Source organism: Nipponia nippon, unplaced genomic scaffold, assembly GCF_047370975.1.
Source record: "Nipponia nippon isolate SJK-2023a ecotype South Korea unplaced genomic scaffold, ASM4737097v1 scaffold_1, whole genome shotgun sequence".
In the NCBI taxonomy this organism is placed as follows: domain Eukaryota; kingdom Metazoa; phylum Chordata; class Aves; order Pelecaniformes; family Threskiornithidae; genus Nipponia; species Nipponia nippon.
The window spans coordinates 162087225-162099908 of record NW_028262290.1 but is presented as its reverse complement, the minus strand read 5'-3'; the positions used below and the strand labels follow the sequence as shown (position 1 = coordinate 162099908).

The 12684-nt window shown below is 50.5% G+C and overlaps 1 protein-coding gene across 7 annotated transcripts in view; it reads right to left on the bottom strand.

Annotated features, from left to right (window-relative positions):
* Positions 1 to 424: 424 nt before the first annotated feature.
* LOC104021753 (mitogen-activated protein kinase kinase kinase 3) overlaps positions 425 to 12684 on the bottom strand; it is an 83623-nt gene continuing 71363 nt past the window's right edge. For all 7 annotated transcript variants that reach the window (XM_087731014.1, XM_087731033.1, XM_087731003.1 and 4 more), the window contains 7 exons: positions 11210 to 11302; positions 10011 to 10205; positions 9038 to 9186; positions 8069 to 8200; positions 5234 to 5363; positions 4445 to 4622; positions 425 to 3175 (listed from right to left, as the gene is read on the bottom strand). In XM_087731014.1, the coding sequence (XP_087587140.1) occupies positions 2947 to 3175; positions 4445 to 4622; positions 5234 to 5363; positions 8069 to 8200; positions 9038 to 9186; positions 10011 to 10205; positions 11210 to 11302 (1106 nt within the window). In that variant the 3' untranslated portion in view covers positions 425 to 2946. The remainder of the gene's footprint in view (positions 3176 to 4444; positions 4623 to 5233; positions 5364 to 8068; positions 8201 to 9037; positions 9187 to 10010; positions 10206 to 11209; positions 11303 to 12684) is intronic.

The following is a 12684-nucleotide window of genomic DNA, read 5'->3' as shown; positions in this document are numbered from 1 at the left end:
ATAAATAAATAAAAATACAGAAGAAAAATAAAGGAAATTTTGAAATAAAAATAAAGATATGAAAAGAAATTAAAATCAAATAAATCTTAAAAATATAAACCCCAGCGGATCCGGAGCATTGGGAGGAAGCGGGATGGCACGACAAGGGGCCCCGCAGAGCCGTGGGGGCCCAGAGCTGCCCAGATCCATTATTCCCAGTAAAACCCAGGGACGGCAGCTGCATCCCTGCCTCTCCCCCCAGCCCTGCCAGCCGGGGCCGGCGGGGGTCCTGGCGGGCAGCCGCCCCCTCCCGCTCCAGCCTCTCCTTTCTCCGCGGGTACCTGCCGATGCGGCGCGCAGGGAAAGCCGCCGGGCCCGCAACAGGCGAAATAAAATAAAATTAAAAAAAACCCAAAAAACAAACAGAACCCAACTTTACACGGCATAATTTTACATTCTCTTTTCCTAGTTCCATTCTGTACATCAGAACACTGCAAGGGTTTTAAAAAATAAAACGGCAAAGGCACCTGAGGAGCGAGGCGCACACGCGCGCGCACACACACGGTGCACACACACACACGCCCACACGGTGCACGCACACACACGCACACACGTGTGCAGACACACGCACGCACGCACGCACGCACACACGCGCCGCATCCATCCACGGGAGGACTGGGACGATTTGGGGGCCCCGGGAGCGTTTTGGGGCAGCCGGGAACCCCGCTTTGCTCTTCAAGGCTTTGGAAAGAAGGAAAACGCCCACCCACCGCTGAAGGGCTGAGAAAACCAAACCCAAACCCAAACAGATTCAATGAAAGAGGAGGAAACAGCTTAAAAACGTTTGTTTTTTGTTTTTTTGTTAAGCTTTGGTAAAAACTTTGTTACCCTCTTCCGACAAAACCCTTCCCAGTCAACACTGATTACTTTTTCCCTTGTATTTTTCCCCATCCATCCCATATTACTGAACAGACTGAGGGATTTGGTCCTATTCACGGAATAAAATTTTCACCCCCCCCCCCGGAGGCGAGCTGCCCCTCGCCGCTGTGGTCCACCGGCACAAACCCCCGGCTTCACCGCAGCCCAGCCTGCGTAATAACCGGCCTCTGCAGCTTTGCAGGCAAATGTATACGGAATCTTTTTAGCTATTTCTTTTAATTTGCCCTAACAGTACCAGTGGTTTTTTCGTTGGGTTTTTTTTTTGTTTTTTAAACTGAAATAACTCTGATTTTTGCTTCTCTTTTCGGAGCTGTGGACAAGGAAACGCTCCCACCGCCACGCTGGCGGTGCAAAGTCTTGATCTCTTCCACGCGGAAGAATTCAAGGATGCGTGAAGTCACACGAACAACCAAGTTCTCAATTTCTTCTTCAGTCCAAGCAACACTTTTCATTTTCAATTAAAAACACTATTAAAATAAACCTGCGTTTGACACACTGGCTGAAGATGGCAATCTCCAGGTAACGGTTTATTTAACCCTTTGCTGAGCCGGGTGGAAATAGCTAATGCATCAGGGAAGGGGGAGGCGGGATGGTGCAATTAATTTGTCCAAAATAACCAAGAGCTGATTAATTAATTAGCTTCCAGGGACTTTGTGCATGCTCCCTGCCCGGGTTTTCCAGCAGGGGAGCGCTGGAAAGAGGCTGTAGCCCAACTCTGCTTTCAACTGGCCCATTTTCTCCTACCACTTCAAATACACCGCGGGAAGAAATCTGTTTCCAGCTGCTCTCGACCGACGCAGCTCTGCTCTCCCGCTCCGAGGTTTCCCGGTCCTGCAGCCGCTCTCTCAGGCACCGCCACGGAGGTGACGTCCCCCTTCCCTGCACCCGGGGCTGGTCCCACGAGCCGTGGAGGAGAAGGCACCCAGCCCTCAGCAGCCCAGATCCGCAGGCGCCGGTCCCCTCTGCCTAATTTCAGGCACTCGCTTGGGTTTTACGGAGACCCACTGGGCTCCTCCTGCAGCGCGGCTTCCCAAAGGCGTTGGCATCCCTCCAGCCCCAGCGTAGCAGCATGGGCAGGGGTTATAGCAGGGCTATGAGCAGAGAGCCGCCCTCGCCAAGGTCCCCTCCAGCTCCCACCTGAACCCCGATGGTTCCCAGCGCGACCTGGCTGGTGCTCAGCCCTGCCCGTCGCGGGCATCAACAGCTTTCCAACATCCCTCCGCACGGCCCGTGGCAGAGGTCCCAGGCATCCGTCCGTGGGTGCACCCCACAGAGACCTCCTGCGCCCCGAGAAGACCCCTTCTTCCAAGATTCGCACACGCACGCGTGCACACGCACACACACACACGCGCAAAGGCAAAGTCAACACGGCCGCTGCATCACTGAGCCCGACTCCATGCTTCGTGCCGAGTTGAGCATCACTCCTTGATTGTAACCGCTTAAGGCACAGAACAGTATTAAATGCTGCCCCGCTGGAGGTGCTGGCTGGTCCCATGACCTCCAGGAGGGTTCAGTCCCCTTGTGAATGGGCCACCCGGGTCCCCCCGACTCTGCGGTCTGAGGATCATCTTCTCCGGCTTGGCTGAAGCCCGTGTCTGTTCCCCTGCGAAAGGCGGTGATGGCCACCGAGCATCTTATTCCTCCGCTGCTCCCAGGGATGCTGCCAGCGTCGCTGTCGTGCTGGGGGGGACAGAGCCCATTCGCCGCACTTTCCCCAGGAGATAAGCAACATGGCGAGGGGGGACGACCCCGACATCGCTGGCGGCAAGAAGGTTACTTGGTCCTAGGCCAGCACCCGCACAGTCCGGGAAACCCCTCGCTCTGAATACCCGGCGCCGACAGTCCCGAGCGCAGCTTGGAAATCCAACAACGTGGCGGGTGCCGAGCCGGTGCCGAGCAAGAAGGGACCCGCGGGGGCCACCGCCAGGACAGCCCAGGGCGGAGGTCTGAACCGCAGAGCGCAAAAGGCCGCGGGTCTGGCGGCCGCCCCCCTCCTGCCGGCGTTTCCCCATCCCCGCTGCCAGGGGCTCAGAGCCCGCAGTTGACGAAGGGGTGTCTCAGCAGGTCCTCGGCCGTCGGCCTCCGCTTCTCCTCCACGAAGATCTGCTTGAGGAAGTTGCGGCAGGAGTTGGAGACGCCATCGGGGAGCTGGGGGTTGGTCGGCTGGGTGGCGATTTTAAAAATAGCCGCCATGGCTTCGAACTCTGCCCACGGCGGCTTCTCCGTTAACATCTCCACCACGGTGCAGGCCACGCTCCTGCAACAACGCCAAGCATGCAGGGGTGAGGCAGCGGGTAAGGGACGGGGGTGGCTGTGCATCTGAAGTCTAATCGGCTCTAGGATTGCGCCTGCCTGGAACGGACTGTGCGGGGAGCAAACCTGCCTGAGAGATGGGCGCACGTCTCCCGTACGCGTGGCCCCCCGAAGCTCACTGTTCACACAGCTCCTTGGCACGGGACTCTCCGCTCCCACTAGCAAGAGTGAACTTGCAAGTCTTGCCCTAAAGCTGGTGGCTTTTCTGCCTATGTTAACAGGCAGATACTAAGTTTTATAAAAGCATATGAGAGACTTTATCGGAGCATGCCCCGAAGGGAAACCCAGGCACAAGTTCAGACAAAGCAATAGCACGTAGTTCCCCAGGAAGCTGAGCCAAAATGAAACGTGTTCACCTACATCCAACTTCATCTCTGACCTGCCTCTGAGAAGGAGCACGTCAGACGAGCAGCAAAGAGCCTGAGAGGTTTCCCTGTGCTTGCTGAGGAGAGCTCATCTCAGCAGGGACCCTCTCTGCCACCTCCATGCATAGCTGCTCCTAAAATACTGAACCCTCCCATCGGCCAGAGCAGACGGTGCAGGGCTGCCTGCTAAGGACGCCCTAGGTTTTCCCCCCCAGCCTGTGGTGGAGGGACTAGTTTTTGTTGACCCTATTTTGCTTGGGCACCCAATGGAAAGCACACTGCGAAAACAGTGCCTCCTCCCCATTTATTGGGAGGATTAGCAGCGTTATCCCAACTCTTTTAAGCTCCAGCTGACATCTGTGGATCTCCGCAGATCAAAACATTCATAAGCAGCCAATGATTTTGGTTGCCTTTGTGCCTGAACCACGTGCAAACACCCAGCAGCAGTTTTTGAGAGGCCGCACAAGATCCCCCTGAGCCTCCAAGCTGGGTTTAGCTGACCTAAAATCAGGGCCACCAAAACTCAACAGCTCTTTTAGCAAACTTTGTTATCAACCCGCTTTCCAGAATTAAAGAGCAGCTACACGGTCAAGCTGCGCATGCCCCTCCGACATGAGAAAAGCTTCTAAAAGAAAGTTGTGATTTTGAGTGCTCTTGTTTTGGGACTTTCAGCTACAACATGCTCTCTCTGGATATCCGAACCGTTGATCCTAACATTTAGCTCCCATTTCCATCCTTTGTACTGCTCCGTCTTCCAACTACTAGCTATACGTGTTGCTCTCATCCCAGCTTCCCAAAGGGATCATTCGTTTAAGCGGCAGTGGTGAGGTTTCTACTGTATTCCTTACCACACGTCAGCTTTCCTTCCGTAACCTTCTCCACTGATAACCTCTGGGCTCATCCAGTATGGTGTTCCCGTGACAGATTTAATCCCAGTCCCAGACATGCAGATGGTCTGGATGCGTTTGCTGGCCCCAAAATCTCCAAGTTTCACATTTCCAGCAGAATCTCTCAAAATATTGGCACCTAGGGGTGAAAAGCAAAACCAAAAACGCGAAGAGATGAAGCAGCAACCTGAATTGAAGCGGCTACAGCAAGGAGAGCAGGAAGGGCAAAGGCAAAGAGCTGGACATGAGGGAGCGTTGATGGGTCTGGACTCAGCATTACACAAAACCCGCCTCTCCTAAGGCAGCTGCCCTCCGAGAGGGCTGACTCCCATCGGCTCTCCTGGCTAGTCTCACTCAGCAGGTTTCCCAAAAGTGAGCAGTGAATGGGAGACGACAGATCATCCTCCCAACGTGTAGACAGCAGGACAGAGCCTCAGATGCCTCAGAATGCCAGGGCCTCTCAATTCTTGGGATGTTACACCAGGTTTTTAGATGTGTAAGGGCAGTTAACAATAATCCCTCTCAAGAGTACTTAATCTGGGCTTCCCAGGCAGAAAGACCACACAAGATTTTGGTTTCAGCTGCTTGTTCAAGATTCTCATGGTTCAAGCTGGTGAAGGCCAGGGGCAAAAATACTTTAAATACCAGATCCCAGCACTATGTTTTGCACAAGAATTTATATTGGGGTGGGAGGAGGCTGGGTTGAACAAATCCAAGCAAGCAAGAAGCCTCTCTGTATTATCTACTCACCTTTAATGTCTCTGTGGACAATCATATTGCTGTGTAAGTAGAAGACTCCCTGCAGGATCTGCCTGGTGTACTTCCGTGTGACGTTCTCGGTCAGAGCACCGTAAGCTTTTAGCTGGTCCTTTATTGAGCCCTGTTGCAAAGAAACAACACGCGCCAACCGTAAGGACCAGCAGAACCCGGTGCATCACGTTGCAGTGACTTTTTAAACTTTCCTGACTGCTCTATCTCCCAGCTTAAAAAAGCCACTCTGCTGTAGAAACAGCAAGATAAAAATCCACTAAGTGCTGAATAGAGCAAGGACTTCTTCCCAGTGTCCCAGATCCCACCAGAGAAAGAGGTATGGTCTCCGGTGCGTACCAGTGCTACCTTCTGCCAATGCTACAGATCTTTTTCCCCCTCTAGTGGCAGGACATCACCAATAGCTCATGGAGAAGGACCAAACTGAGGAGTTACAACTCAAGTGAGAAGATGAACTTGACTAGTTCTTCAGGGCCAAGCTGATGAGTCAGTCTTCTATGAAGCCTCCCCCCCTGCAACCTGTCACAGCAAGGACTACCCACTGCCATGAGGCGGACAGACTCACGAGGGACATGATCAGCCCCACATGCGACTGCTTCAACAAGAAGACCCACGGTAGACAATCTGCAAGTACTCAGCCTTGAATTTCTGACCCAGGCATGCAGGCTCCTACAGGTTTGATTTTATTAATCAAAGAGGAAAGGTAGCAGAGGTGCAGCCACCTACCATCTGCAGGACATGGACCTCCTTGGTTTTAGCTGTATTTTCTGTCCACTTGGAAATGGATATCCCTCACTATGCCAGAGCTGGGTTTTAGCAGGGATGAACCAGAGGCAGATTTGGGGTTCAACCAGAGAGGTCACGCCCAGATCTACTTCCAGCATTCAGGTTAGCTGAAGAGCAGGAGGGGAAACTCCTCCTGTTTCTGCCTGTCCTGCAGCTCCAGGGTTGATCCAAGACTGCCATAGTCCCTCTCTTCTGGGAACAGTGGGATGCTCTGCTCCAAGTCAGTCACTCAAACTGTATCAACTTTTCCACATCCACCCACCTCTGCTGTTGCTCTGCCCAGCTACTGTTTTGGCTTTCTTTTGAGGCTGGTGGTGATCCTGTGGATGGGCCTCTCCTTTCCCTTTCACAGTGCTGCTGAAGTAACCCAGGATGCTCTGAAATTACCCCCTTGTACAATTTGTATGCAGGGTATATTCCCTCACCCACAACCCGAACAAGCTTTCTTATCCTGGCCTCCCTCACGCTGATGGGGGGACATCAAACATGATACCGAGGAAGGGGAAACAGGGTCTTCAAGGCCTTTGGTCAAACAGACCATTCCGTTTTCCAAGCATAAATTCAAAAAAATAGTTGATGGGCAGGGCAGGACAGAAAATACAGTCTCAGCTATTTAATGGGGGCAATCCTAAGAATGCCAGCCTAAAGGTGCACCCAAGCTTGGCCCCGTGAAGGTTCTGCCAAGCTGGCTGTGTTCAGTCAGAAGCTTGGCCAGATCCAGCATTGCAGAGCTGCTGCCCTGCAAGGTTTGGGAACTCATTCACTTCCACTGGCCTTGGAAACCAAAGCTGAGCTGCTTTTGTGAAATGAGCCGTTGTTGCAACACGAAAGTCAATCTGTATTTGGTCAGAGCTCTGGTTTATCATTAAAAAAACAAACATTCAACTTCCAGCCCTGCTGGACACTGCCCCAGCATCAAATGTTGGTTTCCTGGCTGCTAACAAACATCGGCACACTGCAGAGTAAGTGGCAAGGGGACTGCTGAAACTCCCGGGGTTTACTCCTTTGGGCCCATGCCTTGTGGTAAGGCCTGAAAGCGAGATGCCTGCCCGCAGGGAGAGAGGGAGGACAGGGCTTGGAAGGGACTCAAAGACGTGGAAGTCCACCTGATTACCCACGTGCAAGATGCGTTAGGAGGCCTTCTAGCATGTTTACTAATGATCAAAATTATTTGCGACCAGATGACTTAATAGTCCTGTCTGACCTTACAAATCTCTGTACAAACAAGGGTTTATTCTCCCACACTCTGGGGAATGAAACCAGCTGGACAGGCGGGACTTAGGAGACCAGATCCTCCAGCAATGTAAATAGCGTTATGCTGGTTCATACCAACTGATGACTTTGTCTAGATGGCTGATGTAATTCACATGCTCACAAACAGAGAAAGAGATGTTCAACTAATCTGCGTACATTCTCCAGCCCCTGCTTAGACTCTCTCAGAGCTTTCTGATCTTCTTTTTCCCTAGGGCTATTTCTCCTATATCAGCAAAGCCACAAATGGACACCAGTCCTGCACAAGGGGATAATGCTACCAACAAAAAGTTCTGTCCTGAACAGAAGAAGACTTACAAGTAACACTTTTTAATACACACGTGCTGAAAGTCATAAATAATTGGTGACAGCTGTGGGTGGACAGTTGTACTATTAGCTTTTCCTGCAGGGATTTGCAATAAATACTTAAGGATGGGCTCAGGCCACAGCGTTTGGAGCCAGATCTGGATCATGTCCCACATTCACCAAGTTCAGATTCCAGACCGTGAACACACCCTGCTGCAGGATTCAAACCTAAAACATGCCTTCAAGGCTTTTGATTTCACCCACTGCACGTTGAGGGGCTTCACCATGACATCTGACTCACAACCTAAGCTTTTCCAAGCCTTAGGGATGCATCCACTGGTTTGTTTTGGCTCATCAGATACAGAGCAGCTCAGCTCAACAGTTTAACTCCAGATCCAAATTCCACCAAACTCCAGGGCAGGCTAAATCTGTTCTCCATCTCTCAGGATAATCTTTAGCAGGAACCACACTTACCCCTGGCATGTATTCAACAAAGATAGACAGTTTCTTCTCCTCAGGATCCCGCAAGCACCCATAGTACTGCACTATCCTGTCGTGACGGAGAGTCTTCAACAGCTGAATCTCACATTCCAAGGCATTCACCTCCTGCAACAAAACAGACGGGCTTCGTGACGAAAGGGAACGGTTACTTTGGCCATATTATCCAAATATTGCGCGATGCTGAGCACTCTTTTCAGAGCACCTGCGAAGCTGCCCATGAGGACATCAGCCACACAAGGCTCAGAAATGAGAAGCGCTGCCCTAAGAATAGAATAGAATAGAATAGAATAGAATAGAATAGAATAGAATAGAATAGAATAGAATAGAATAGACTATTTCAGTTGGAAGGGACCTACAACAATCATCTAGTCCCACTGCCTGACCAATGCAGGGCTGGCCAAGTTAAAGCATGTTGTTAAGGGCACTGTCCGAACGCCTCTTAAACACTGACAGGCTTGGGGCATCGACCACCTCTCTAGGAAGCCTGTTCCAGTGTCTGAAGAAACAAGTAAGGAGAGCAAGAGATGGGATGCACAAGGGCTTGGATTTGAGACAGGTTTACTTATTTACTCGTGCTCAAGGAGTTTTTCTGGAAAGGTGTGAATGAAGACACCAGCAAAGCTAATGCGGAGCCCAGAGTAGGAAGAAAGTGAAGGGAGCAAGAAGGCTGAAACTAAGGAAGAGCAGACAGACCTGCAAGAGATGATACCCGAGACAGAGCGGCCCAACACGACCAAGGAACTGGGAGGTAGAGAAGCCACCAGAGGATACTGACTGGTGCCACAAGCCATTGGGGACCACACGGAAGAGGGCAAACAACACACACTGTCTTTACACGCTGCCTTCCGCCAGGGACACAGACCCCTCCGCCACCTCTACCCTCAGCCTCCAGCCCACAATCCCCCAACGTGCTGCGGAACGCAGTCCTGCCCTCGTACTCACTTTACTCGTCTCTTGACTGTCAGGGTCAAAAGGCACCTGCTTCACCGACAGCTCCCGGCCAGTGTCGGCGTCGTAGCAGAGATAAACTTCCCCAAAAGCTCCTCTTCCGAGCAGCTTCCCCAGCCTCCAGTTCACAGGTGCCTGCAGGGCTACACGAGAGAGGAGAGGGTTGAGAGAAGAGCACAGCAGGGAGGCTTCAGCATCAGGGTCCATCTGACCCTACAGAGCGCAGATCAGGCTTGCAATGAGCTCAACGAGGCAAGCAGCGAGCCACCCTCTCCCAGGGGCACCACGACAAACCAGTTTTAATAGCACGAGTGCTACTGGTGTGTGTGGGGGATGTCTCCCAGTCTGCATTAGTATAAAGCAGAAACAATCCCAGAAAAGTCATATTTCTTTAGAGTCCTTCCTCTAGAAACTGCGTTCTTAGCTAAAGTTGAACTTCCCTCTGCTACAGGAGTGGTTAGCAGGATACAGCATGGCTGAGCAGCAACCCAGGCAGGGAGCAGTAAAGAGTTTTATCTCATTACTCATTTCTAGGTTGTTATCCATCACTGAACAGGCCCAGAATGCACCAATTTCTACAGTATGGGCAGTCTTGCAACACCAGAGCAGCCTGCAAAACCTCTAGAGCCATTTGCTCCTGCATCCCAAGTCTCCCAGAAGCTTCTGCTGTGCGAGCACGTTGACAGTCCAACACAAAAGCGATTTTCTGCAACTCAGCAAGTGACGAAAACCAGCTGACCCCACACGCGCCCTCAAGTCAAGGTAAGATACAGTGTGTTGTATTAAATCTTCCTCATTGAGACGTAAGCTGGCACAGCTCGGCTCGTGTTGGGGATGGAATCAGGGTGCATTCACACATGGTTAGCTTAGCTGATGCCCATCAACTCAGCAGGGGACGGTAACTCAATTTTGTGTTGAGACCCAGATGTACTGAGACCTCAGACACTAGTGGCTTTGATTGACTTACAGTTCCTAGCTTTCGTAGGGGAGGTGCTGAAGACCTGCAGACCTTTTTCACAATTGTTCCACCATTTGGGCCTGTACTCATCATACTGCAAGGTGCTGAGCTTGCTGTCCCCATTAAAGCTCTTGGTTCGGCTAGAAGGGACAAGCTGAAACAGGTTCTCCTGTGGGAAGTAACTCCTGGGGAAAGTCCTCCGGCCTGTAGGAGAAAAGGGGGAGAGTTATGGCAAGAACGCACACACCAGCTTGGATCTACCTATCACCACCTTCTCACATCACTGCCCAGATCCAGCGATGCACCTCTTCAAATTAAACAAAACAAGTTTAATGAAACTGAAGCAAAGCCCCGTGAACGTCTTTAATTCAATTTAAGAGTTGTTAACAGCAGGCATTAGGCATTACATCTAATGCAGATGTTTCCAGAGGGGTTTGCAACAGTTTAATTATGTTAGGGGGTTTGTTGGTTGTTAATCACAATTAAACTCTGAACGGGCAGGGATTTACACTGCAAATTATCCCTGCCATCCCCTAAGACCACAATACAAACGACCACACAAGCAATGCCAGATCTCGTGATAACTGCTTGCACAAGGGTGGTGTCACTGAGAGAAGAAGTTCAGTCTGGAAGGCTCAATATGCTGTCTGCATGTCCTCGGTATTTTTTTTCCAAGGGAATTTGAGCCTTATTCAGTTTTGCCTCCCACCACTTGCAGTCTCACACAGCAAAAGACAGAGCAGCAACGAGGTGATGCAGTGGTCCCTGAAGCTCAGAGTTCACCAGCTTAAAACAGAGATGTGAACAGATACTGCTACCCTGAAATTGCTAGGGCATTTTGTACAGCTCGGTGAGAAACCAGCATCCTCAAAAGCAAGCAATTTAGGGGAACAGAAAGGCTGATATTGCCAGGGATGAGAAAAGCTACCCATCCATGTGGCTAAGTTAAAACACTAGGTACAAGCAGAGGAGGAGCTGAGCACTGACTGTGATAGATGCTGTAGATGCTCGGCACTTCCCAAGAGCAGACCAGCAAGGTCTCACAGAGCATGCTTTTCAGAATATGCAAGTGAATCCCAGATTACTTGGTTCTTCTCCTTTCATTAGAAAATTCTCCCTCCCAAGTCTCTCCAGTCCTAGGCACTGTCACAAGCCACTGAGATCCTGGACTGAGCACCTCCCTCCCCGACCCTCCATCATTTTCTTACCGTCACTGTAGTCCTTGCGGCTTTGGGAGAGGTGGTACTGCCTCGGGAAGGTGCCACCTTTCCCAAACCTCTCGCAGAACGGGATGTCGAAATCTGTCAGGAGGGAAGAAGAGACGCATTTCTGACATCAGCTCAGTATCAAATGCCCAGAGCGTTTCTTATGGGAAAGCGTTCTGGTCTTCACGCTAAATTACAGGCAAGAACAAGGTGACAAGCTGTTCATTTACACGACCACACATTCCCCAAGGCTCACTCTGAAATCTGTCCACAGCCACACACTCCTTAGTCGAAAATAAGGGTTAGACATGCTGGTCTTGGTCCCCCTAAAGCAAAGAGGTTTAACTGCTGACTTTATGGACCCTGGCCCATACTGTTCAAATAAAAGGCAGGGGATTAACATAGACCATGCCTGATTTCCAAGACAGAGCACTAAACATCTTATTTGCACATGGAAAACAGAAAAACTAGTGTGGAAACAGAACTGCCAGGCAGGGTCAGGCCCAGATCCATCTATTCCAAAACCTCTGCTCTGATATCAGCTATTTCCAGGGAAATGCAAAAATCCAGGACTTGGCTAACACCTCCCCTCTTTCTTCTCAGATGCAACTCCTGATCTCTGAAAGCCAGAGACCATTTTATACCCTCAGAGCTCCAAACTTTTATATTTACTTTGATTAAATGCTAGAAAGATAGACAGGATATACAGAAGGGATTAAAGACCATCAGAGTTTAGATCAGACAGGAGATTATGAGAGAGATGGATGGACATGTGAGATAAGGACATATTTTTTTAATAAAAAAACGCAGCAGAGGAAGCCATTGCTGGTAGCACTGAATAACTTGAGATTAAAATATCTGTCATTTCCCCCCCATCTTTCACCTCCTGTTTTTCCTCCATCTAACTCTAATGACACAGTCCATTCTGATTGTTTGTTTGTCTTAGCCTGGGGCCAGCAGCCGCTCCTTGGAGACCATTCCTGGCCCCGGCCGTGCTGCAGCATGATTTCCCCATTACAGCAGCGTGCAAGAGGAGCACATAATGGCTGAAATATGGTCAGCAAGAAAAGCAACACGGACAGGTCAAGAGGTTCTCGTCAAGCCACGTGTGAGCGACGATGCCGAGTGGTGTCTCAAAGCAAAATGCCTCCCCTACCACTAGGGATGTATTAAAACCTTCAGCGACATGGACTGACTGCAGCTTCAGCTCTACATTTCAATCTAGAAATCCTGCCTCGGGCCAGAAATGAGTTATCACGCTACAGGCTGACTGCCATTTCTTCATTTTTAATAGTGGAAGTCATTACAATATTACAGAGTTTCCATGATTTAACCAGCTGGACGTTTATAAGTGATTAAGCAGTAACCTATGATCCTTGCAAGTTACCAATAGACTTTCTGTAACAGCACTTGCAGTATTACAGATTATTAATGCAAGTGGAAGAGGTATAACTCCCTATAGAGTTTGGGACTCGGGT